The 27,941-nt window shown below is 38.0% G+C and overlaps 1 protein-coding gene and 1 pseudogene across 2 annotated transcripts in view; both read left to right on the plus strand.

Moving 5' to 3' along the window:
* The window catches only part of LOC117410606 (5'-nucleotidase domain-containing protein 1-like), a 115,957-nt pseudogene extending 106,105 nt beyond the window's left edge, over positions 1-9,852 (plus strand).
* Positions 9,853-11,591: 1,739 nt separating this feature from the next.
* The window catches only part of LOC117410583 (dermatan-sulfate epimerase-like), a 38,297-nt gene continuing 21,947 nt past the window's right edge, over positions 11,592-27,941 (plus strand). Inside the window, exons 1-3 of one of the 2 annotated variants that reach the window (XM_034017241.3) lie at positions 11,592-11,782; positions 14,288-14,740; positions 24,860-25,113. In XM_034017241.3, the coding sequence (XP_033873132.3) occupies positions 14,325-14,740; positions 24,860-25,113 (670 nt within the window). In that variant the 5' untranslated portion in view covers positions 11,592-11,782; positions 14,288-14,324. Of the gene's footprint in view, positions 11,783-14,287; positions 14,741-24,859; positions 25,114-27,941 lie in introns of those variants that run through there. The other variant, XM_034017243.3, reaches the window with a different exon arrangement.

A 27,941-nucleotide genomic window follows, 5' to 3' on the forward strand; every position in this document is an offset into this window, starting at 1 on the left:
TCCTGTTTAAATTTCTAAAGCATAACTGGACAGAAACCAGAGAAAGTAGTGCTCTAATAATGAAGTCCCTGTTTGCCACTCTGGCAGCTTAAGCCATCTGCAACCATGTGGAACATCAGGCACTGTATAGTAGTATGATTTGCACTACTTTCATGAATGGAAGACAGTTAAAAGCAGTTGGTTTGTGAGGCATGGCACATCATTTTGAATGAACCGCTGGCCCTTGGGTCACATATTGGTCCAGCTGTGTCATTTTAAAAATATGTGTTAAATGTGCTCACTTGCACAGGCCAGTTTCACTGTACATATTCCCCACTCTTTACTGTGAGCCAGTATTTTGAACAGCTGTCTTCAGAAGACTATTACTGTAGAATTAAAGCAATACGGTTATTTTTTTCCTACTTAAACCTGACTGTTTTATCTTACAGGGGGTGTATTTTGGAGACAGCATACGCTCGGATGTTTTCCCAGCCAGTTGCTATGGACACTGGGAAACCGTTCTGATCTTAGAGGAGCTGGAAGGAGAAGGAGCCCAGACAAGTGACGCAAAGTCTAAAGACGCTGATGCTGAGCCATTAGAGAAGAAGGGAAAGTATGATGTAAGTTTTACCTAATGCAAAATAAATTCCAGGCAGTGCCACATTAAAAAACAATTCAGCTTTCAGCACATCAAATACATGAAAATACATAGTATTAATAAAACAAAATACAACAAAAACATGTCCTTTTCAGTCTGTATACGGCATATAAAATACACAGACAAAGAAAACTTGGGGTCGATTAAAACAAAACTCTGATCCCGTCTAACCGACAAGCATCTGAAAGCAGAGCTGAGATGCGCTATTACTTCACTCCTGGCTGATTTCAGTACCAGAGCTCGAAATGCGAATGCCCAGCAGTCCCACTGAGCCACAGTAAATAGATCATGAATTTGTTTTTTATTATTATGCAGTGAGTGTGTATGTGGTTGCAGTACTGTATTAATGCTTTGTTTTTAATTGTTTTGGATATCTTTGTTGTGATGTGCGTCATGCAGTAAGGAATACAATGAACATAAATGTGAGGTTTCCTGCATATGCGCCCTGTGATAAAAGTTTGGTTGGCACCTTTGCTATACTGCACTTGACAGCTGAATTTCTCCACTTTTGTCACAAAAGCACAAGTGTGCTGTGTAGCACATCCTGAGGAGGTATCGACCTTCAGGATGGTTTGTTGTTCTACTGAAACAGCAGAGTCAACATTTTGCTGGCAGGAATCGTTGTCAGCAGAATAAACAACAGAGCTGGTTCACAAGTGCTGTGTGACGCGATCAGTCTTGAGACAACTCATCTTCCATTGATGGGAATATCTTGCATGGGAGGAGGTTAATATTTAGCAACACTGCAAATAAATCAGAAGCAAAAAATAACTGGTCTGGAGCAAGACAAGATGGGGCGGTTACTCGCTATGCGGTGGGACTGTTAGGTTTTTACTGAAGGAATGTGCAGCACTTCCTATACTTATTATTTTTTTGCAACTTTATGATTAGATCTAATCCATTTTTTCTAAAGTAAGCGGACATAAATAGCTATTGTATTCTGGGTCCTGTGGTTTTTGGTTTTTATGCTTATAGGTCATTCATTAAGGACAATGACAAAAAAGAATGTTATATTGAAATCACAAGAGGAATTCAGATGGTTTTGTCAAGATCACAAGGTAATTTCCATTTTGATGTGTCGAGATGTCATGAACTCCCCCTTCTTCTCTCTCAGGTTTGATTATCTGATTATTTGACTTTGAGTCAGGCATGGAGGTCAGGACAATAAGAGTTCATATTGCTGTTCACTCTATCTAGTTATCACACCGAAGTGGAGGGATGTAAAGTAGGTATGCATTAGTATTCATCCACTAGTTATAAGATTCGTCATGGGCATTCACAAGCTAAGATCCACATACAGTATGGAACAAAGCTTCAAGTTCCCAATCAGGATTTCACAGTGGTTTTTAAAGTCTTTGACTGAACCAATTAGGACACATAACATCAAGTTTTATTCCTGGAAATCCCGAAATGTACATTTTGACCTTCGAAGGTTTGGAACACATTACCGAAGGCAGGTTTGAACCTTCGATGGTACTCATTTGCATAATTTACTGGTGACATCACCATAGCTACTTGTTTATATTTGATTGAAAATCCTATTATTTTACGAGTAATCCATATAAATGGAATAAAACATTCACATGTAGTTTAAAAATACGTTATATAGAACAGTAATCATGTTTTTATAATTTAAATAAAAATACACGTCATTTATTTACATGTAATTGAAGATGTTTCTGATACATACAGTAAGCTTGCATTTCACAACTATAGCAGACTGAGCCAAAATAAATATATGTAAACAAAACAAGTACTGTGCGGAATGCCACTTCTACAAATATTCTTTCACACCACAGCCAGCCCAGGTTTTTGAGTTATGGGTCCCCTTCACGCGGACAATGGGACTGCAGCCGATCGCAAACATGAATTTGCAGGAAAGCAAATTTGGGGTGGTGGACTGGAATGCGTGACTGTGATTGGGGGAGCACGCACGATGGAGCGAAGTGTAAGCCAGGGCCCTGTTTCAGAAAGCAGGTTTAACAAACTCTGAGTTTAAACCTGAACTCTGGGTTGACTAACTCTGAGATGTCAAACTCAGAACAGGTGATAACAATGAGTTCAATCAACTCTGAGTTAAGTTAACCCTGAGTTAAGTTAACCCTGAGTAAAGCGCGTGCATGAGGAGATAAAAAGCCCTCATCAAAGGAACGCAGATAACCTGATTCGTCATGGCAACAGGAGAAAAAAGGGCTCGAACCTCCTACTTCTCCCCAGTGGAGATAGAAATATTAATGAATGCGTATGCAGAATACGAGTATATATTTAAGAAAAAAAGCAATACCGTAGCAGCAGCAAAAGAACGTGAGCTGGCGTGGCAGAAAATTGCTGACCGAGTCAATGCATGAGTATTAATTGAAAAAAAAGAAAAGTTTTATCTCGAGTGTTCCACTTATTCAACATTTATAATATATATCTGGTGGTCCTCCATCCACACCTTGATTGACCTGGCTGTGTGGCATGGAGCATTGTCCTGCTGGAAAAAAACAATCCTCAGAGTTGGGGAACATTGTCAGAGCAGAAGGAAGCAAGTTTTCTTCCAGGACAACCTTGTACTTGGCTTGATTCATGCGTCCTTCACAAAGATAAATCTGCCCGATTCCAGCATTGCTGAAGCACCCCCAGATGAGTCCAATTTTCAGCTTTGCCCAACACCTGGTCGTCTAATGGTTAGACGGAGACCTGGAGAGGCCTACAAGCCACAGTGTCTCGCACCCACTGTGAAATGTGGTGGAGGATCGGTGATGATCTGGGGGTGCTTCAGCAAGGCTGGAATCAGGCAGCTTTGGCATGAATCAAGCCAAGTACAAGGTTAGCTTTGTGTTTGTTACCTGACTGTTTATTAAACTCTTTTATTTATGCTGTGTTCGTTGTTGTTTATTGCGTTTCAGTGGCAGCTCGTGACTTTTTTGACAGGTGTGACGCAAATCACAAAATAGTTCTTACCACCTCCACCCAATGGCTAACGTACTAAAAGTAAATTTACTTTGTTCAGCTGATTTCATATATGCCTCCGCTGAGAGCATTTTAATGCATTCAAATAACAGACTGCAGTCGCTGCAGAACTACATTGTTCCAGCTTTCTGGAGTTGCGCTTTCGCTGCTGGTGAAAGTGAGACTTTTAAATAATGTCACTAGCACTTTTGTGGACTTAAATGTATTTAATATGCTTAAATGTGTTTATTTCTAAATAAAATAATACAAATACGATATGCTAAATGTTTTTTTAGCTTTTGGAAATTATTGGTGAGGCCATGCCCCACTTGCCTCGGCTGACGACTCGCCACTGTTGCATTTATTTTATTGAACTGCTATGCATTTGACACCTGAATACTTGGCCTGGATTGCTTCCTTTACCTCCACGTTACAATATCAAAAATAAAATTGTGTAGCAACATACTGAATACCAGTTTTAACCGACAATACCCAACCCGACCCGATGTAAAATTCTTGTTATTAGACCCAGATTCGACCCGGCCCAAAAAAACACAGGAACGCTTTTCCTTTCCCCAGTTTAGTATATGCACTGACTAGCTACAGTATTAAAGCAGTGCTTTTTTCCAGTCAACCTGGAAATCTGGCTGAACTACAGACAGTGTTTATTCCATCATGAACCTACAGATTATCTGAAAATCAAATGAACTAAATGTGTGATGTTGTTACAAACTTAACACAAGAGCAAATGGAATAGATATGTAAAATATGTGTTTTGCAAAACTTGTTTTTCTTCCGTGTCCACAATAACAACAAGTGATTCCCACACTTGCATTTTTCTGTGAGCTTTTTTTCATGGAATTCGTTTTTCTTTTCTTTCATCTTTTATAAGCAAATCAATTACTCCGACTTTTAAGAATGATGATTCTAAAAGAAACACCTTAGATATGTGTCACGTGTCTGCTGCTGCGCTCTGCAAGCCATGTCATGTGCTACTGGGGCAATGAGTTTTAGTACCAAAGAGAGCCTCTTTAATAGTAATCGACAGTTTGTGTATTACTGAGAAAACAAAATCGGACCGACCCGAATTTAATAGGTGTTTTTTTTTTTTTTGAGCCTAAAGGTATTAGAAAGCAGGAAATTACATACTTCTAGTTTTCCACATACTACCAGGATATATATATCTGCATGCGCTTTAGTCATGAATATCATCTTCAGTAAGTTATTTAACTGACTGACTGATGGTTTTAGTTATTAGTGCCTTACCTTGTGTTTGGTGATGTAGTGGACTGCACTATATTTGGCAGCGCAGACATTAGCTCTCACACAGAACAGTCTGGCCAGTAACTTGGCAGGTGAAGTGATGATCTGGTGTCACTCAGAAATTGGTGTCCACATAGTGGTCTGCCCCGACCAATTTTCAGTGGTATTTCCTGAAAAAATGTGGCCATCTGTGTAAAATGAACTACTGTCCCCTGTCAAATAGTGTCTCCTGGCTGTATTTTGCCCCAACTGTATACAATTATGTGTCAAATACTGCTTACCCTTTCTCTAAACTCAAGGACAACACAGTAGAAGTGCTATCTTTCTTCCACTTTCCTAGAAATATGAATCCAGGGGACGAGGCAGACAGCTAAAGAGTTAAAGTGGCTGTGTTTCACAGGTTGGCGTGTTCTACGGTATCACACTGTTTGCAGTTACTTGAATTCTGTTGCATGTATTCACACTTTATTAGATTTGGCTCCGTGGATCAGCTGTTCTAGCTCATTTCACTCAGTTGGACTGCAATGCATTTTGTAATGCTGGTTTTAGCAATAATACGGTTTAACAAGGAATGGGTGAGGTGATAATCAGCTACAGAAAGTTAATACAAATTGTGCTTCATTTGCTCAGGATTGGTTTGACCACAAGCTTTCTCCAATTGCAACTAATTTATCGGTATTACATTTAATTATCCTATTAAAAATACCAATTTCTAAACAAAAAAACAAGTAGAGCCATAGGAATGAGGGTTCAAACTGGAGTTTATAGGAAATATGTTGACACTGGTGTACTTTTTAGAGGGTGCTAAATCCATTACCATTTTACAGTATTGGAGCCCATTTTGTAAAATAAGTGTTTTGTATAGGTCATAATCCCACAGGTGTCCTGTTTTATAACTGCACAAACTTTAGCCACCTGGTGAAAATGGATTAATGACCTTTTGTTTTGTATTAGAGCAAGAATATGAAGACACCTTCCGCCCCCTCAGAACAGTGGGGCTCCTACTTTCTGGACGTCTGCAAAGGGCTGGAGGAAGAGGAAGAGAAGGGGTCATTGAAGTATACTTGGTGCTGCCACAGCATAAACACTTACATTACCATTGCCATTCCCAGTATAGAAGCCATAGCAGGTATGGAATAAGACATTTCAAATTGCATTGCATTGGGTTCAGCTGATTGTTTAGTTAAGGAAGCTTCAGTTCCATTATTACAGCCCTACCTCTTCCTGTCATGAGGAAAGTGCTTGCATTGCTAGGTCTGGACTGGTGCAGTTAAGTGGAATCTTTAGACAATGTAACACAGGTAGGGGGAAGCAAATGTGTGACGCTGTAACTCTTACCAAAGAAACTATATCTAGTTCAGTTCCCTTCTGAAGAATTTAGCTGGTGTCCCCAGTTCAGATTTTTAAAATGTTTTTGCTGTGATGTGGGAATCAGTACTTCTCAATGTCCCATTCTACCCAATAGGACGATCTCCCATTCACATCCCTCATCTGTAAGGGCTCTGAAACAGAGAACAAACATTCTACCCAATAGGACGATCTCCCATTCACATCCCTCAACTGTAAGGGCTCTGAAACAGAGAACAAACATTCTACCCAATAGGATGATCTCCCATTCACATCCCTCAACTGTAAGGGCTCTGAAACAGAGAACAAACATTCTACCCAATAGGATGATCTCCCATTCACATCCCTCAACTGTAAGGGCTCTGAAACAGAGAACAAACATTCTACCCAATAGGATGATCTCCCATTCACATCCCTCATCTGTAAGGGCTCTGAAACAGAGAACAAACATTCTACCCAATAGGACGATCTCCCATTCACATCCCTCATCTGTAAGGGCTCTGAAACAGAGAACAAACATTCTACCCAATAGGACGATCTCCCATTCACATCCCTCAACTGTAAGGGCTCTGAAACAGAGAACAAACATTCTACCCAATAGGATGATCTCCCATTCACATCCCTCATCTGTAAGGGCTCTGAAACAGAGAACAAACATTCTACCCAATAGGATGATCTCCCATTCACATCCCTCAACTGTAAGAGCTCTGAAACAGAGAACAAACATTCTACCCAATAGGACGATCTCCCATTCACATCCCTCAACTGTAAGGGCTCTGAAACAGAGAACAAACATTCTACCCAATAGGATGATCTCCCATTCACATCCCTCAACTGTAAGAGCTCTGAAACAGAGAACAAACATTCTACCCAATAGGACGATCTCCCATTCACATCCCTCAACTGTAAGGGCTCTGAAACAGAGAACAAACATTCTACCCAATAGGATGATCTCCCATTCACATCCCTCAACTGTAAGGGCTCTGAAACAGAGAACAAACATTCTACCCAATAGGACGATCTCCCATTCACATCCCTCAACTGTAAGGGCTCTGAAACAGAGAACAAACATTCTACCCAATAGGATGATCTCCCATTCACATCCCTCAACTGTAAGAGCTCTGAAACAGAGAACAAACATTCTACCCAATAGGGTGATCTCCCATTCACATCCCTCATCTGTAGGGGCTCTGAAACAGAGATCAGTGGACGGTAACTGATTGTTTCATGCACATATTTAGAGGTGAGCTCTGAACTGCACTGCAGTGTAATTGTCCGGTAGTATTCTGGGAAGGAGAAGCAGGCATCACTTACTCATGACAGCGAGCCAGGGCTCATTAAAAGCTGTACTTACCTTTACACAGGCTGACAACTCAAGGGGCATGCCAAGATAGGAAAAAAGTGTGTCTGGGAAAATTGACAAGAGCGGACATGGTATTTCCAGTATTTGGGTGTCATTGCCTGTTACAGTTCCCTCAAAGGTGCACAGACATAAGACATTTTATAAACTGTGCATATCTGGTCCATATATTGTAGAACAGTTGTCCTCTTACTTTTATCTAGGGAAATTAGATTTTTGATTTGTTTTATGGAAAGATGAAGAATAGATCATTGTTCAATTTGTTATTGTTAAGAAATATCTTCTAGTTTAGAGTGTTTTCTGTAGAGGGAAATTGACTGTATCCTATTGTATACTCTGTATTTAATATTTATGATTAGAATGTATGGCCACATGGGATTGTTGCAAAAAAAAAAAAAAAAACTTAGCATACAGCTTAACAATGTACCCTTAGCATGAATGACTTGCAAATATTGGAAATTTATTGCACATTTTTTAAACGTTATTGGCATCAGGATAGTTTTACTATAAAGGTGAAGATATTTAGACATATCTAGTCTGTTTCTGTTTGTGCGGTCCTAATGCCTGCATCTGATGTGGCATTGCTGCGTTCAAGCTTTGAATATACTGTATTATTTTCAGCACTAGTAAATAGTAAAATAAACTATATTTTTAATACAATTCAAAATGGAATGCTAAAATAGCTATGCTTTATTAATTATGAGATGTATTCTTTTTCAGCTCTCCCATTGGATTATAAATTCCCAAGGTTTTTACCAAATAAACCAAGAACAACTGGCTACTACCTCAGACCTCCGGAATCCCTTCTGAAGATGAGCGAGAACAGCCCTAGAGAATAAAGCAAGGGAAATGCTTTTTTTCTAATCCACGGTTCAAATTGTAAGCACAAAAGATACAACTAAATATAATAATGAACAATACTGTAAGTTAAGACAACCGTTAGTCAAGTGTTGTTGTCCAGCAGTATTTCTGAAGATAGAAATGTCATCATTTCACTGGGATACAAATTCACATAAACCTTGTGGATATATGTGTAAACATATTTGTGACTGGCATTCTCTTGTCTCAATAAAAGTGTTCTAGGGGAATCATGTTAAATAGAATGCAATCCTAAATGTGTTTTGGTTTTTTTTGGAATGTACTATAGGATAATACATTCAGACAGTGACTTTAACAATTGTATAGAGCTATGGAACGCAAGCCAAAGGTGGGTGTTTGTTTTGTTTTTTACTCGTAAGAGGTACTACTGACACCTTCTGAACACATGCAGTATTGTCTTATACAACCATCACGATACCTCCAGTTCTGTCATATAGCTTGTTTAATCTTAAAATGTTTGACATCTATGAATGAACAAGATGCTTTTCAGAACAATAATTGGTCAAATGAAAGCTCAATAATGTTATATAATTCATAATGTATTTTGAAGTCCACTGCAAAAGTAAAATACTTTTCTATTTGTTTTGCCATCATATCTTGGTTAAGGAGAAATGGGCATAGGTGCAGAAAGACGGGCAACGCTCTTTACTTGGTGCAGAAAGACAGGCCAGTGTAAAACTGTACAACATTTTTTCGAACACATGAAACATTAGAATTAGGGTTGGGTTAAGGGGTGTGTGAGTTGAAATTTAAGAACGGATTTCAATCTTAAGCTTAATATTTGAATGGTCTGTCTCTGAAAAGCCTAGCTCACCTTTCTATACCTCTGCCAAGAAATGTTTTGTTTTTTTGGTCAAAACTGAAGAGTACACCTCACATGGCATGTGAACAGTGAACTGTTAGAAGCTTGGGGGTACATTAGATTGTAAGATTGTTTCTACCAAAAACAGTTCTTTTAATTTTGCATTTTGTAGGACTGTAGGATCAATATGGGGTGTGACCACTGTATATCAGAGGTAACTGAAGAAGAGACGGGTAAAAGGATTCAGAATTGTACTGCAAACACTGTCAATTACACAAGGAATCATTTAGGGCATTATTTACAAGATGTTAAGATCGATTTAGAAATCCTAAAAGAAACTTAGTAAATTCAGCAAGATGCATGTTTGACTAAAGGTCTCCTTGCATTTCCTATGTTTGTTTTAGTATTACTAAGTGTAGTATTACAGGTGCACTCCACTTATAATGGACTCCAAGGGACAATGGAAATCATATTTTATAAACGAAGTACGTAGCAAACACAATTCAAAATGCTGTATGAAACTGCGAACAGAAGTACCTTAAATATAAACAATACAAATAAGCTTAACTGCCAAAGAACAGGAGTTTATTATTTATACAAAACACGCCAATGTGGGCTGTACAGTGTAATAAGTAGTACCATTTTACTCATTTATATTTTTGCTAAATGTAATAAAAATTACATTTATGTTTAATTTATGCCCTGGTGTTTTCTGAGTGTTATAAATTACTAATTCAAGGAGGAGTTTGATTACGTATGTGAATACTGGGTGGATTCCCCTTTCAGAAACACAACATCGTTTTCAAAGAAAGGCACACATGTTTTATCTTGGCAGAAAACTTAGTTTTTAGTCCGTTTTAATGTTTACATAATAATACAAAATACATGGATCCTGTGTACAGAAGTTCATAAAACAGGATTTCCTGTTGAAAAAAAATGTGCCCTGTTGTAACTGTTATTTAAACCTATTGCTAGTGCCAAGTAAAGATATGAGATTTCATCTTGTACAAAACACAGGAAGTACATTTGCGCAAATGCTTTATTTAGTTTACAGTTCAAAGTAGGCATTATCTTTAGCATACAGAAGATTACTATAAGTAACCAGGTCTGTAACCATGGTTTACTGTTTCAATTAGACCACACTTACACTGTTGAGTCTGAACTGTGACTGTGCCTGGTTACCTGCTCACTGTACAGCTTTTTACTGGGCAATGTGGGGGGATATCTTAGAGGAATAAACATAACACATAATGTAAACTGAACCAAAATCATATGGGAGAAATAGATTACTGACTGGAATCCTTGTGCCTTATCCATTGCCATTAGTGATGAGGATTGACCAAGTAACCTAGAGAAATTGTGTGGAGTTATAAAAGGTAATTCCAGGCAGAAACCTCTGTCTCTACTGTCTCTACTTGGGTTTCTCTATGATCCCTTCTTATTTTAATTACCCAGATTACAATTCCGAAGTACTGTATTATCACCATACAAAGGCCTCACTACTGCAAACCATTAGTTCTTAATATACATAACCAAGTTATAAACCATATGGACAGTGTTGATTTAAAAAGCACCATGCAGGTTTCAGCAGAAAAGCACCTCAAAACAAATGTCTATTCAAAGTTAAATAAGAAGAGGGCAACTGGGTTTAAAGATAAAGCTTTGAAAATTCAATCAGGTGTCAGTGCTGTAAACGGGAAGGTGGTTCCAAAGATCTGGCCATTCCGTGATCAGAACTCAGGGCACAGTGCGGTAGGCGATCATCCGTGGTGGCTAGATCTAGTTCTGCTGTTTAGATTATTAAAACAGACCCAGTCATTTTAAAAGATAAGTCTGCACCAACAATATCAAATTAAAAGTGTGTACATGTGTCTCTCAGATTTTTTTCACAATATTTTAAAGAACGGTGAGTATGTGGTAAAAAAGAAAACCGTAGATATGTGTATTGGCAACAGACTATTACATTTGCCCTCCAGAAGTAAAAATTCGTATTAATACAGCCAGGCATTGTTTCGTTTAATTGTTGTCATAAAAATAAGCTACCTACACGTACCATAAATCTGAATACAAATTATGAATTATAGGTTTGTGTGTGGTACAGTATACCAACCTACAAATTATCTGCACGCAGAATTACACCTTCCCAACAATGTGACACATACTAGTACCGTATAGTTAAATAGTAGAGGAAAACCCTGATTATACAGATACTGCAATAAAATAATAATAATAATAATAATAATAATAATAATAATAATAATAATAATAATAATAATAATAACTACTGTTAGGACAATAAGTAAAGAAGTTATGTGCCCCGCTTTCCTTTCTCCAGCTGCTCCTCCCAGTCTTGTACTGGTGGTGACGTTGTTTGAGTTCTTCTGAACCGCAACATACCGAGACCTCACTCAAAGTTGCAGCGAGATCTGAAGTATCCCCTACAAAAGTTAACATGTATCAATATACGGGACAAAAATGACAAATAAACACATCGATCAACCATCCACTTCCAAGCTATATGACACCTGGAAAGAAACCTGGGATCCGCTACTTGTGAAAGGTAAATTACAAGCTTTGACACGTTTGATTGATGGGATATTGATCGGCAACTTAAAACTTAAAGTGAATACACCTTTTTCACTGTTCTAAAGTGTGTAACTTACACAATTAGATTAGACATATTGTGTGTGTGTGTGTGTGTGTGTGTGTGTGTGTGTGTGTGTGTGTGTAAAAATATATATATATATATTGCGGAATCTGTATCAACTGTATAATCTGCGTTTGCCTAGCTTTACGTCTTCTCATGTACTCGTGGCAAAGTGCCATTATTTAATAATATTATTTACTACTTCGCGACCCCAACCCCCTCCCCCCGTCTTATTATTGTAGTAATGTTAAAAAAAAAAAAAAAAGATTACTACATATACCAATACACATCTTAAATAACTTTATTCTTTATTATTTTCAATCAAAGACCACGTTTCGATGTCTGAATTGCTAGACCCTGTGCATTTTCCAGAGGAAGTGTCATTTGTTAATAGTAAATGAGATTGAAAAGCTTTCATTGATGGGAGTGACCTCAGAGGCACTCATTTCTGGGTCTGAATTTTAGTTTTGGCTTTAAGGGCCCTACTGGAGTTAGGGAATTCCATTGAAAAACAGAACGACTTCAGGCAGAACTCAGTTCTGACAGAGCAGAGTAAAGATTCACTTACTGTTATAAAGCAGAATATATTTTTTAAGAGAACCCCTCCCCAGACTGGCCTCTGCAGCAGAATGTTAGATTGTGTAACAGCAGAGATGTGATTGAAAACATTGGCATAAAACAGGAGGAATTTGGAGTTGTACAGGCCACCTGTCAATTTAGTGTAGAATTAGTGGAAAGGGCTAGCTCAGTAAGAGTGCATTTTGAAATGTTATCACCATAACACAGAAAACAGGAATGACTTGTGCAGTGCCAAGCAGGTTTTGGGCCTGTTGAAGTTAGTAAAAAATTGTATTCTAATTATATTAACTATACTTTTGTTCCAGGGCACAGTTTGCATCACAGTTTAAATAAACAGCTGTGAATGACTGGAAGCTTAAACTTAAAGTAGTTTTGTAACAACAACAACAACAAAACTTGAACCCACAAGTTATTCTGACCTTATATCCGTAGGCTCATATTACAGGTAATGTAAAATGCATTGATGTAGTCAGTTTTTCTCAACAAACAAAACCATTAGTTGTATCATATTTTCTGTGAACAAAAACACAGATGTGAAGCAGAAAGCATACACACCGCAAGTGAGCATTTTAACCACTATGCAAAAGAGACATTCATGATTATAGAGCTTTTAACCTCATCTCATCTCACCGACGGGACAGAATCCAAAACGGCAGTGCATCGCACAACACTGCTCGTTACACTAACCAATCAGATCATTTTGTTGCAGTAGATTTTGTCATGATAAGCACTAATGCTTTTAAGCCTTGTTTCTAAGAATTCAGAATTGTACATATCCCTCCCTGTTAGGGCCCTTTCACATGTACTTTGTTTCCTCGTTTGGTGCATACTGAAGTTTGGTTGGATTGGAGGTGTTACCCGATGTAAATGAAGGTTGTAAACAAGAGAACTATGTGGCCATGCTTCTATGAATGCTCACACCATATACACACACGTTTTAGAATTACTTATGAAATGCAAGAGTTAGTAGAGTTATTACCTAATAAACGTTACCTGTGTTAACGCATATGTACATCACCTGAACAGGACGTATTTTTCTTACTGCAAGTTCGTTTTTCCAAATTGAAAATACAACCTTTTTAAAATAGAGATCTCACTGCTGTGTTCAAGTAATACATGTACATGTTTTCAAATATTAGTTTTCGGCTTCTGAACGCTACAAAAATACTTCTGAAATTCATTCTATTCCATTTGTATACAAAACCCTCATGGCTTGCACTGCTCTCACACAGTTAAACCCTCACATCGATACTGCATATGCCAATGAAAAGGTACACTGGGCTATTGTTTAGAACAGTAAATCTAATAAATGTCAACACACATGCAAAAACACAGCAGTCGGCAATCTGATCTTAGTTTATTCATTATGAGCCATCATTTTGAATGTAATATAAACCTGGGCCTTGCATGTTAAAATTACAAACCGATCATACCTATTTTTGCTATAAACTGATGTTATTATCAGCACTTTCCAGTTCATTTTTAGTGGTGAAAGGTCAAGTTATCACATGATTTGAAGGAATGAAGAAGTCTTTTTAGTCCTGACAAAAATTCAGTATTGGATTAACAAAACCCAGAAACACATTTAGAATAAATGAAAAACAGAAATATTAATATGTATTCTTTAAACACTGCTATCCCCATTGTGGCTGTGTAGGTATACATACATACATATTCTTTAAACACTGCTATCCCCATTGTGGCTGTGTAGGTATACATACATACGTATTCTTTAAACACTGCTATCCCCATTGTGGCTGTGTAGGTATACATACATACAGTAGACACCTCTTGCTCAGCTTCCATAACTATTCTATTGCCTTTTTTTTTTTTTTATAGAGTTCAAAAATGCTTTGGTGCCACTGCTGATGCCATAATGAGAACCTACACCCGCGGGGCACCAACAGTGTTTTTCATACATTTGATCTGCTCCTTGTTGGCCCTTCCAGTTGATGAAAACCATGGTGCTGGAATTCCCTTCCAAAATGGAAATTATGATGGCCACCCCATGCTTTACTTCAATAAGGGAGAGGTGGGGGACCTGCAACTTAAAGCTAAGGGCACCCACCGACACATAGCAAGCAAGATCCAGGAGGCTGGGCAGACCATGCTGGCTAACCCGAAGGAATACCTCCCTCCCTGGGAACCCGCAGACTTTAGTGCTCGATGGAATGAGATCTACGGAAACAACCTTGGGGTGCTGTCCATGTTCTGTGTGCTTTATCCGGAGACCACAGGGGCGTTGGACCTGGCTAAAGACTACATGGAGAGGATGGCAGCACAGCCTAGTTGGTATATTTTTGTCTTCATTTTTTTTTCTTCCTTGAATCAATGCACAGTATAAATGTTCCCACCCAGTCTAACAATTTGGGAACTGGAGCCAGGCGATCTGATTTTCTTTGCTTTCTATGCTACCTAAAAGGCTTAGGTCTGAGTGTCTCAACTCTGGTCCTTGGGGAACGTCTAGCAATCTAGGGTTTTGTGTCAACCAGAGCTACATACTGTATTTGTTTCAATGCAAATAAAAGACAGCCTCTAGACTTTAAATAGTCTGCAGCTACAGTCAGCACATTAAAATACAATACATATGAAGAAATACAATTAGCACATGAGTGGAACAGAAACCTACTGGGGGTGCCTGTGTACAGGAGTTCAGAAACACTGGCTGAGATCACTTTTGCTTCAAATCTCAGCACACATGGGATTGTATTGGGAATGGGTTGTGATAGCAAGGATTTTAATCATGAATACTTTTTTAAAAGGTATATTATTCTCATACAGCACAGGCTCCATATTTGCTAAATATCAGGTGATAGAATAGTATTGAGCACATCAATATAGGCTCAGTAGGTCAGGACAACCCGTTAAAAATAGTGCCTGGATGAAATTCGTGAGCATGTTACATGAAAACGTGGCCTCGCATCATGGTGAGAAGACACACCATTGAATGAAGCAATTGAGACCGCAACTTTTTTGAAAAATAAGTAGAAAAATAAGTTGCTACAGTGGTGTGGATGAAGGGAAGTGTTGTATGATAGGTCTATCCTTTCATTTGTTTCGAATTTTTGAATTACATAACATAAGAACATAAGAACGTTTACAAACGAGAGGAGGCCATTCAGCCCATCTTGCTTGTTTGGTTGTTAGTAACTTATTGATCCCAGAATCTCATCAAGCAGCTTCTTGAAGGATCCCAGGGTGTCAGCTTCAACAACATTACTGGGGAGTTGGTTCCAGACCCTCACAATTCTCTGTGTAAAAAAGTGCCTTCTATTTTCTGTATGCCCCTTTATCTAATCTCCATTTGTGACCCGTGGTCCTTGTTTCTTTTTTCAGGTCGAAAAAGTCCCCTGGGTCGACATTGTCAATACCTTTTAGAATTCTGAATGCTTGAAACAGATCACTGCGTAGTCTTATTTGTTCAAGACTAAACAGATTCAATTCTTTTAGCGTATCTGCATACGACATGCCTTTTAAACCCGGGATAATTCTGGTTGCTTTGCTTTGCACTCTTTCTAGAGCAGTAATATCCTTTTTGTAATGAGGTGAACAGAACTGAACACAATATTCTAGATGCGGTCTTACTAATGCATTGTAAAGTTTTAACATTACTTCCCTTGATTTAAATTCAACACTTTTCACAATATATCCGAGCACCTTGTTGGCCTTTTTTATAGTTTCCCCACATTGTCTAGAGAAATTAAATTACAAATTGCTGTTGGCTTCTATATTTTCAGTCAATTAACAAGTAGTAAAATAACTATTGTACAGCACAATAGTCTAGGAAATGCTGCTATAGCTCTGACTCTAGCAGTATAAAAATAAGACTCTGAAATGATTTAATTAGTTATACTGGGGTAGTCTATCTGCTCAAAGAGTATTTTTGTTTTTTTTACATTTCTAATGCTCACACTGTTGAATTTATTTGGGGAGGCTGCATTGCAATTTTGAATCTGGAAGACTGCCTTATCTAGTTTGACTATATATCATGGTGATTTATTGTTTTTTCACTGCAGGGTTGTACTTTCTTAACTAATTTTTTGGTTTGAAATGCACAGCCGAAGAGCGTCACCCCACATGCACTCCAGCCCAATAGCAAGGAATATAAGTAGCTTTCTTTATTGGAAGGAACCTTGATGTTTCAGTGGTACAGTATACAGTATGTGTTAAATAAATGCATTGCTTCGCCAAAGATGAAGGGCACAGGGAATATGCAGGGACATGGGTTTTTCTCCCATCAATCCAACATACAATATACTGTATGCGCTGTTTTCTTTATCACTTTTTCTGCTAGAAAGTGTTTGTATTATTAGCCTAATACAGTGGGGATAATGGACATATTAATGCATGATGCCTGGCTGGTGACTTGTTTTTTTTATGCAAATAAAGAAAATATCTTAGGAATTTAGCATGGATATTATTTACAAGATTTGATTTCCATTACACAAGAGTAGATGTTAAAACTTCATGCTGATTTGAACTCGGCTCTCTCCAAGATAAGCACCAACTAAGACGTAGCTTTACAGTAAACTAATGTGATCCATCTGTGTCTCCATCCATTTGCGCTTCCTTCCATATGGTGATGTAGATATCCTTCTGTCCGGTGTTAAGTCATTGAACATACTGTACTATTCATGTGCAGTACTATCCATCGGAGAAAAGCTTTTAGAGACATGTATAATATATTTCTGGTACCTGCAGTACAATTTAAATAAGAATTCAGTTGTTGTTGGGGTTCCTTTAAGGATTCTTTCTTTGTAATCTATCACAAGAAGCCTCTCTCTAGGCTGGGAGTGTTTTGGCAGACAAAGTATCTTTGCAGGGGAAGGAGGGTTTGTTTACGTTGGGCTATACAAATTCAAAACAATAGTTAATGAATTAGCTTCAGATCAGTGTTCTGAGCCTGAGTGCTTTTGATAATTAGATTTCTATTACAACCCCTTTGTATAATTTGCAAAGCAGCTTGGCTTTACCTGGATGAATGTAATACATTACACTGTGAATGATATGTGTTTTTATTTGTTTATTTTGCAGAGTTGTGTGTTCTGCACAGTAAGCAGCTGGGTGCCTTGACTGTCAGATATCAACCAGTTGCTTATGTTATGGAAAGGTCAAATAGTTAACAGTATCTTTTTTGGAGGTGCTTTGAGTATTCAGAAAATGTTTCTGTTTGTAATTACAGGATCAGATTAGGCTCCATAAGACTCAGAATGATTTAAAGAAAATTTCCGGCCTAATGTTTTTGTTTTTTGAAAACCCATGCGGTCTAGGTCTCCATTCACAGGAATGCTGTAAACATCAAAGTGACCGAGTTAAAAAACAAAAAGATTTGTGTTACTCGTATTTCTACATTAATCTATAACAGCTGTTGAAACATTTTTTTAAGTCAAGGGGAAATTAAATATTAAAATCTCTGTACAATGAAATCCGTGATGCTCAACCAATGAAACATTCCCATTAGAGCAGTGATTTAGAGCTAGCAGTATAATAAAAAAGTAGACCACCCATTATAGTTGCCACTGAAGATACCAAAAGGTAAATCAATGGAGATGAATAGCTTCTGGTTTTAAGAAAGAAAGTTATTGAAGCTAAGATCTGTGTCATAGCGCCAGTTTGCGTTGCCTAGTTGAATGTATATAATGTAAAAGGGCATTTTGCAAAGAGCTAGACAACAGAAAAGCCATCTTCGCAAGCTGCCTTGCAGAATGGACAGACATAGTATAGTGGCAACCTACAGTAACAGCCACTTGTTTGAAACCATTTTGGGCCCAATTCACTTAACTTTTAGCTTGAAAAAACATCTTTGGAAAATATGAATTTAAAGATTACAAGGCATTTGTCACAGATGGCTGGGAGTGTGATGTCAGACCAGGAAATACAGGCAACACAAGGACTGCGGGGTGAGACGCAAATGCACTGTTACTTTTATTAAACAAAATAAATCAAACAAACAAACAAAAGACTTGTACAAAACACAATTGTAGCAATTGTTTGTCTTTATAATGCATTCTGGTGGGGGGTGGGGGGGGTGTACCTGTCACAGCATTAAACAGAAGGAAAGTGGACATTATGTCATACTTTGATTTGAGTAGGATATAAAAAAACACATTCACCCCACACCCACTTTGTTTATTGAATGAGTTTATATTTTTCTTCCCAGCTAAAAGTTATTTACATTTGCTTTTAAAGTGTCCCTTTGTCATGGTTAGCTACAATGACAATTTAAAATCCGAAAATAAAGTAACACATGTATTCATTATAATACTCAGATACAACAGAAATTCAATGTTTATTGGCAACTGATCAAATGATAAAGAGCGACTAAATGTAAATTTTAACTCCTGCATTTCCTCTATAGAGATGAGAAGTGTCTTGAATAACATTAGGGGCTCACTTACAGCAAACCACAGTCATGGTCCTGAAAGAGGACTGAATGTGGTCAGTGTAACCTTTAATTACTCAGCCACTAAGTTGTAGAACAGTACTGTGTGCCCAATACCATCAAGAAGTGTGTGGATTATACTGTAATTACTGTATTTAAATGTTATTATTTTTTGACTTGCCAAAACTACAAGTAGAAGTCTGTATGTTTCATGTATAAAACTTACATAAGACACATCTGCAAATTAGACTTTCCTCAAGAGGCAACATGATTCCTCAGTACAGTTTGGTGGTTCAGTGTAAACATGTACTGTAGCAAATGCCTTGAGAGGTATTGATTAATTGTTGGCCAGTTAACTGAGGCAGTTCTTGTGGTGATGCTCTGTGGTGGTGTATTTGTTGTCTCTGTGGTTTAGGATGGCCAGAGAAACTTGCATTTGAGTTTAGACCATTCATTCAATTTTGCAGTCATTATTGTTTCACAAAATTATAATTTTTGTTTTGTTTTGTTCTCGCATCAAGTCATGGCAGCACTTGTATTCTTCAAGCAGGTAAAATGTCTGGAAATTGACCAGTTAGTTGAGGCATTTCTGTCTGTAAGGTTTATTAACATTCATGCAGGGATGAAAGGGCACTGTTAGTGGATGGGATTGTGGATATTTGAGTTATTAAAAGCTGCCATATAGTCCATGAGCCCAAACTCAGAAAGCCCTTCGTTTTTTGAGTTGGCTGCAGCCCCCCGTCAGACTAAGGATTTTTTGGTATCATTTTGTTCCTTAATATGTCTAGATTCCATTTCTGCCCATTGCCAAGCTGAATACTTGTCTATTTAGAGGCAAAACAACCTATTTTGGACTTACCCTTAGACAGTAGAACGGCGTCATTGCAGATAATCAAACCAACCTTGCGTTAACTCGTTGCACTGCTTAAATATAAATATACTCCAGGACTCCCTACAGAAAGTTGTATTTAAATATTTGTATTATTTCTTGACATTTCCTTTTTCTTTAAAACTTTTTGTATTAATACACAAGGCTTTTATCAGCATCTAGTTTGTTTGTGCTCTGTGCCGATTGCTTCCTGGTAACGGAATGACGAGGAAGTGTGGGCACAAAAAAAAAAAAAGCTCTCACTTTGCAATAAATGTCTGTTTCTGTCACAGCTGATGTGAGGCAGTGATATGCAATGTGACAAAATGTAACATCGCCTGTTTTATATAGAATATTCTTCTCATTAGTGAAATGTTTTTTTTTTTTTTTTTTTTTTTAAACATACGGATATATTTACATATCAGTGAATAAAAATGTTTTTTGGTGACAGTCTATACATTACCTGCACCTGAAAACATCAATTCAACTCAACCTGACAAATACTGTGTAGCCAAAAGAAATAATATAGTCATGTATAATAATGTACATATGTGTGTGTGTGTGTTTATATTTACAGTTTTTGACGTGGTTTAAATTACATTAAAACACTGAATGTTCTCATATTGATTATAGATTGATATAAAAAAAAAATGATTTGTCAAATAAAGTGTTCTATAAAATATCAGCAAGCCAGCACAACAAAATGAAGCAGAGATATTATCTTTCTAATGACTGCTGTCATTTTTTATAAAATGATTATTATTACCGGATTCTGCCAAGCCAATGCCTACTGATTCTATTAAGGCAAAAGTGTGGCGGGCCGTTGACTCAGTGTGGCAAAGTGGTAAAGACGTGCAGGTGTGTGCAGTGCAGAGCGGAGTAATCACATGGACAACGTCTGTACAGGTGCAAGGGTGTTTATTCAATTTGATAAATGTCCAGAGCCTTAAGGCAAACCTGTAAATAATGACAATGTTGGAAGTGGTACAGCGGCGTGTATCACTTCAGTTTGTAATCCCACGGGTTTGACCCGTAACCAAAAGTCCCGTTCCATCACCCACACAAAACACAAAACACAGACACAATTAGACAGTGCGTGATTCTAGTGCTAGTGGTGAAAACAAAGACAGTTCCTGTGGTGGAAAAGGTGCGTGGTGAAGTCCGGGTTTTTGCTGGCCTGCGGCTGCAGCTCCGGATCGTGCTTAGTAATCTTTAGTGAAAACAACACACAAGACACACAGTGTTAACACACAGACACGAAACACTCACGGTTTATTTCTTTATTACGGGCTCCTTCTCGGTTATGTAATTGTAACCATTTGCAAAGGAACAGATCACTCAAGCCATGCCCCCTATTTATACCCTCGCCCATGACCCCGAGGTTAACGAGCGCATCCGCTCCTCCAGTCCTCGGATGCCACGCCGCTTACCGTCCGGGTCACTGAGCTCGGGTGCCGTGGCTCCGCCCCCTTCCGAAATGACCGACTTCCATCTACCCTACGGAATAAATTGTCGTGTCATTTCATTAAGGGTACTCTGTTCCTCGTACACCATGCCCTCACAGGTCGAGAGGGAGATCTATCACCAAGAATCATTCGATCTCTGTCACACTCAGGCAGAGGTGAAATTACAGGCATTGTTGCAGATGGAGTATTTTTAACATTAGGTCGACAGATTACATTTACAATTAGGCATGCTTAAAAAGGTTGAGCAAAGCATACAGTCATGCTAAAGAATCAAGAAGTGCAGTTAACATATTTAATAAATGGTGAAACACAATTCAAAAGCCCTACTTGTGTAAATAATATGTGTAGGAATGTAAGGTTGGCAGGGATGGGGTTAATTCTGTCCCTGCCAACAATCACAGGTGTGTCCATTCCCCAGTTAGGTAATTTAGTGCTAATTGGGGAGTGGCCATCTGTATAAAGGAAGAGCAAAATCCTTTGCTTGGGAAGAGGGGAGTTTAGGTGTTTTTTTTTAGGTGTTTTTGGAGTCTGAAGTGAAGGCGAATGCCCAACCTACAGGCATTGATTGTATTATTATTTTTTTTTTTTAATTTAGTCGTCGCCAATTATTTTTACCCCGGTTTTCACCCCAATTTAGCATGCCCAATTATTATCTGTATCCCCGGCTCACCGCTCGCAACCCCCCCGCCGACTTGGGAAACGGAGGCTGAAACACGCGTCCTCCGAAACGTGCTCCTTCCAAGCCGTCATTTTTCGCACTGCAGATCCACAGCAATGCTACCAGACCTATAGTGCCGGAGGACAACACAGATCTGGCGGCTCCGCTGCAGAGCCACAGGCGCCCTATCGGCCACAGGGGTCGCTGATGCGCGGTGAGCCGTGGATTCCCCTGCCGACCTAAGCCCTCCCTACCCGGGCAGCGCTCAGCCAATTGTGGCAAGTATTATTTTTTCCTCAGTCATTTTGGATACTGTGTCAATCTGGTGGACCATGTGCATTGAAGCTGTTCTCTGATTGCTTAATTCACTAGTTGTCGCGTGAAGAAATTGCAAAATGTAGGATTCAATCCTATTTATTTCATGTCACCTGGGGTGTAATAGGTACTTATCAAAAGTATAGGTTCTATTCGTTTTGTCGCATTGTGTACATTTTCAATTGTCGCATCGTGTCCGGTTGGCTGGGTGTTTTGATTGAAAAGGGTGTCAAGCCAGCTGATGTAATTCCAGACCAGGCTGTGTGGATCATCGATCTGATGGCTTTGCTGCAATCCCTTTCTTGCTGACCTTGCTGTGGTAGTTCTGGACAAGGCCTTGCAGTTCTCCAAGGCATCTTCTCAAGTGGATATTGTTACTGATGAATACAGAGAAAACTCCATCAAAGAAAAAAAAAAAAAAGCTCTGAAGCAATGGAAGAAGTTCCTGTCTCATGATGCCAACAAGACAGCTCTTACCCAGTTCTTCCTTCATGAGTGGTCCAATGATAAATATGCAGACATGTTTGGTAGCCATATTATCTATTATGGATTTAGCAAACACCGTCACAAGGTTTATGCCAGCAATGGAAGGGTTTGGCATCAGGTTATAAAGGCATTGGAGTCTACACATGAGGAGGCAGATACTTGTATGTTTCTGCATGCCAAACATGCAGCTGATGAGGAAAAACCACTGTAGTGATCAAGACTCCAGATATAGATGTGCTAGTCCTGGCTTGCTTTTTGCAGAAGAACATTTCAGCAAGAATTGTGATACACACAGAAACACAGAAGAATGCACAGCCAATTTTTAGATGTGGAAGCTATGTGCAAGAACTTGACACCACCAGTGCATTCCATGGAAAGGGGAAGAAACTCTCATTTGACTTAATTGTCAGCAATGCAGGACATTGTCAGTCAATGAGCAAACTGGGGCAGCAGTTTGATATAAGCAAAGAGATAGTCAAGTCTAGTGAGGCATTTGTCTGTTCCTTGTATGGTAAAGCAGGAGAGTATGTTAATCAGTGCTGTTACTAACTCTTCTACAGCAGAAATCTTCAGAGCAACCAGTTATCACCATGCAGAGATGCCTTAAAGTAGTACATACAAAGGGAGAACTACCAGGCTGCCATGTAAAGCCAAACCAACTATACCAGACCATGTTGGACATGTGTGGACAGTGGTTCAAGGGATCTCACTTTCAATTGGATGGATATCTTGCCTGCACCAAATGCCCCCATGGGGCTTGTCAACTATGGCAGTTCAGGGAAATGTAATGGAATTCGTTGCTCCTGTATCACCAACATGCTGGCTTGCACAGAACTCTGCAAGTGTGGACAGAGCTGTGAGATCTCTACACAATGCCAAAGTGACAGAGAATTTGAGGATGACAGTGATGCTGACATATAAACCAATTATAACTTTGTTTTCCCATCAATGCAATCCTTCTCATTTTTTTTTTTTAAATTTGTGATCAAAAGACATTAGTGATTCATTTTTGTATGCCAGTTATGGGGCAAAATAATCCCCATACACACTCACTTTCACCTTTTCTCTCTCTCTCTCTCTCTCTCTCTCTCTCTCTCTCTCTCTCTCTTTCATTTTCTCTCTCACACACACACACACGTTTGTATAAAAAGAAGATTCACAGTTCAGTTCAGTGTTGATTTGGAACTGGCGGACATCAGTTCCTTTGTCGATTGTGACATTTATTTATCCTGGCTTAAAAGGATCAGATTGTTTAAATGAATATATCATTATGAAGTGCTTAATTAATACAATTACACATTATTTGACTCCAGCATCCTGCTTTTACCATCTTTTCATGTTTATAAACATGTCAAGTAGCACTTGTCTACGTAAAATGTTTTGTAGAAGTTAACATTTTATAGCTTGGTGAAACTGAAGCCATCACAGAAAATGTATTTTAAAAAAGTATTTTCAGATATGAGAGGTAAATTCACAATATACTGTTGCTAAGCCAGACGGATACAAACAACAGGCAACAGGCAAAAATGTAATGTGGACAAGCAAAGGAACAAAATGATACCAAAAAACCTTAGTCTGACGGTGGGGTGCAGCTAACTTGAACATTCCTGGGCTTGGCCCATGGACTAATAGTGCCATAATAGTTTTCAGCTGCATAGTATGCTAAAAGGCGTTCCCTGGGCTATGTTTACTACAGTACATTATTGTAAAGTGCACAAGCTTCATGAGAAGGGACTTTATTTACATTCCCCAATATCATAGTTTAAAACCCACTTGTCATTTCTGCAAGTCTTGCTGCTATGCAATTTCTATTATAGCTCAGGCAGCAAAAACCAAGCCAATGTTTTTTTTTTTTTTTTTTTGTTATACTTCTAATATTTTACACGAACCCCCTACAGTTCTCATTCTTTACCAATAGAAACTTTAATAAGAAAAAGTAAAAGTTTTCAGCTCTTAAACAATTGGAGATTTCAACTTAACTATAAAATGTTATAAATAACTAGAAATCTGCAACTTTTTAGGAGCTGAGAACAATTCAAAAGGTCTAAATTAAGCTAATTATTAGTTCAATTTAGTGCTTAGTTAAGTAATTGAGAGCTGAGTTGGATTGAAAACCAGAAGACACAGGGGTCCCCGAGGACCGGGGTTGAAAACCACTGCTCTGCACTGTACTATAGAGCATTGCTCATGTATTTGTGGCACAGTGATTTACAATGAACTTCTTTTTTGGTTCTAGGTTGGTAAAAGATGCTCCTTGGGATGAAGTACCTTTAGCTCACTCGCTTGTTGGATTTTCTACTGCATACGACTTTCTGTACAACTACCTGAGCAAGTCCCAGCAGGAGAGGTTTCTGGAGGTGATTGCCAATGCCTCCAGATACATGTATGACAAGTCGTACAGCCGAGGATGGGGGTTTCAGTATCTGCACAATCACCAACCTACTAACTGCGTGGCACTATTGACAGGAAGCCTTGTACTAATGAACCAAGGTAAGTCATCTTGAGAGCATGCTTGAGCCTGTAGCATTAGGTGTGGCTACATTGCACTGTGGCTGGAAGAGAAATCAAATGAGGCAGAAAAGAATCTAGTCTGGCCCCAGTTCTCATATCTCTATATACAGTGAGTGGAAGACGATTAAATCAGGTTAAAGATCCATTTCTGATTGACAGAGCCTTCTGTGCCACTCTACATGTTTTTTTTTTTTTTTTTATATATATATCGCTTTTGTTTTAGAGTCTAATTTGTACTCTTGAACTTGTTAGTGACAGGCTCAGGTGTGTCTAAGCAAGCTACGAGTGACCTGTACATTGTACAGTGCAACGGGAGCCTTATTTCTATCCCTGTGTTTGACAGAAACCACACTGTAAAAACATAACCGACTGTTACGTATGTCTCATAAATTGTGCAAGTTTCTTTATAGGAGTACTAAGCAATGCTTTTCTTGTGTTCAAATCATTTCGTTCTTTGATGTTTATTATACTTTTATTCAGCGCAAACATTTGCTCTACAAATACAGTATCTTGGTTTCCCCATATTAAAAAAAAAATGTGTTTGTGTTGGGACATCTGCCAAATATGTGCATCATTCAAAGTGGTACAAGTTGTGGCTGTCACAGTTGGGCAAATGAGGAATAAATGTTTCTCTTGAGTTGTTCTGGATGTATTTGTTACAACTTGTTAAAGGTTAGTATATACAAAGTACCCCGTTTCTGGGGCAGGGGTTTGGTTGAGGATCTTGTACATTTCTATGTATAAGTTTCATGCAGCAAGAATATACTGAAGTAATTAAATTAGTTATGTTTTGCCTGAAACACACTTGGCAGAGGCAGTGTGACTATTGCCCGACTATTGGAAAAGGTAATTGTCAAAGGCATTCACATTCATTTGCAACCCACAGACTCTACCATATCTGCAGTAATAATGCCACTAGGTTATATGAAAAGGTTGCTGGTTAATTCTGAGACTTATTGTTTATTGAGGGAGGTCACGATCCTCTTGAATGTAACTTTACAAACTTCAATTCAAATCTTATATATCATGTTGCTAGAAAATATGAACCTAATTTTTATTCAGTATACTTTCTTTACACCATTGCCATCCTTTGTCTGTTTCAATTTGTATTGGAGACTTGCCATAATTGTAGCAGAAATGCTTAGCACCCTCCCTCCCTTCTGAGGTCGGCTCCTCCTGTTCCACAAGGCAAGACCACGGGCCAAACATTCATCTTTCCATGTTTCTTTAATCTATTCATCAGTCTTTGAACGATGTATACAGTATAAAGATCTTTAAATGGATAAAACACTGGAAAATAACCTTTTCTTAATTCCTTCCTAAACAATTTCTAAAAGATTGCCCAAAAAATGATAATTGCCACCAGGGCGGGCTTACAAGAATCAGCAGCTTGGTCACTGACAGGATATCAGGCTGACCTGTGCTTATTAATGCCTTTAAGCACGTGGCTTTCCTGCAGTGATTACAGTTATACTGGGATAGTCAGTAGGCAATACCAGGAATAACTGATATTTTTATTTGTCTCCAGTGGGGAATGTAGGTGCCTACACACACTTCACACTACACAAACGTTTCGATTCACTGCACAACCGCCACGTCTTAAATTGACCCAGTGTTTGCTTGAAGGTATTTGCACACACGCTGCTTTTCAGTCTCTTGTTTATTGAATGAAGTGTGGCAAGGACAAGCCACAACAACCCTTTGCTTGTTTCTTTTTGTCCTTGAGGCCTAATTAAACCTGTCCTGTTCTGCCAAACTAACACCCTCTGTGTTTGCGTTCCTGTGTTAAAATTAAGTTACAACAAATAGCGTGCACGTATTGAAGCAGCGGGATTCTAATTCATAGCAAACTAAGTGATCTGCTATAAATCTGGTTATGAAACTGGAGGTCAAACTGAGTGTAATGCTTCTATAAATCAGAGCTGAAGGCCTTTTCATTTGTGTGTAAGTTCTGAAGCTTACTGCCCATATGGAAAGAAATTATGTTTTAATATATTTTTTTATGAATTGGAAACATGTTAAATATATGAATAATATAGTTATAACCTTACCATATATTTTCAACATATAAAATAAATGGCTCACAGGTTAAATTATATTTAAAATATATTCCAAATGCACCAGATATTTTTAATGCATTTTTTATACATTACTAATTCATTTTATTTAACTGACTAAACATATATTTTATTTTATTGTTATCAATATATATTTGCAATAAACTTAACATATATTTAAAATATATTATGTTTTTGCCTTACATTTGTCATACATTTAAAAAATATTTATTGATGCTGTTTAAATATATTAAGAAATATATTTAGCAACAAATTGGTGTAAATATTTTGGAACTGAATAAAAATACACACATTTATATATTTTAAATACATAAAACATACATTTACCATATATCTCACATATTTTACATATCTAGAAAAGGGGCCAATTTTGGTGTATTAAAAATGTATAAAATATCTTGATAATATATATTTTATTATATTCTATTTAATTCAAGAATGATGTTGTAAGTATCATAAATTTATTATTATATATTAAAAATATATATTTTTGTTCCATATGAGTGGGCAGAATTGTCAATCGGCCAAGAACTATGTTTAAGAAAAAAAAAAAGTACACTGGAAGTTTTTTTATACTGTTGATCTTTTTTTTCAGATTCATTTCTCTGTATTTAAATATTTAAAGACAGTACGGCAGACATGTTCCTATATCACATTCATTGTTTTCAGAACATTAATAATCTAGTCTAGCGATTTGTGTTGCCTTGTGAGCTGTTATACACAGGGAAT

The sequence above is a fragment of the Acipenser ruthenus genome, chromosome 6 (genome assembly GCF_902713425.1).
Source record: "Acipenser ruthenus chromosome 6, fAciRut3.2 maternal haplotype, whole genome shotgun sequence".
NCBI classification, from domain to species: domain Eukaryota; kingdom Metazoa; phylum Chordata; class Actinopteri; order Acipenseriformes; family Acipenseridae; genus Acipenser; species Acipenser ruthenus.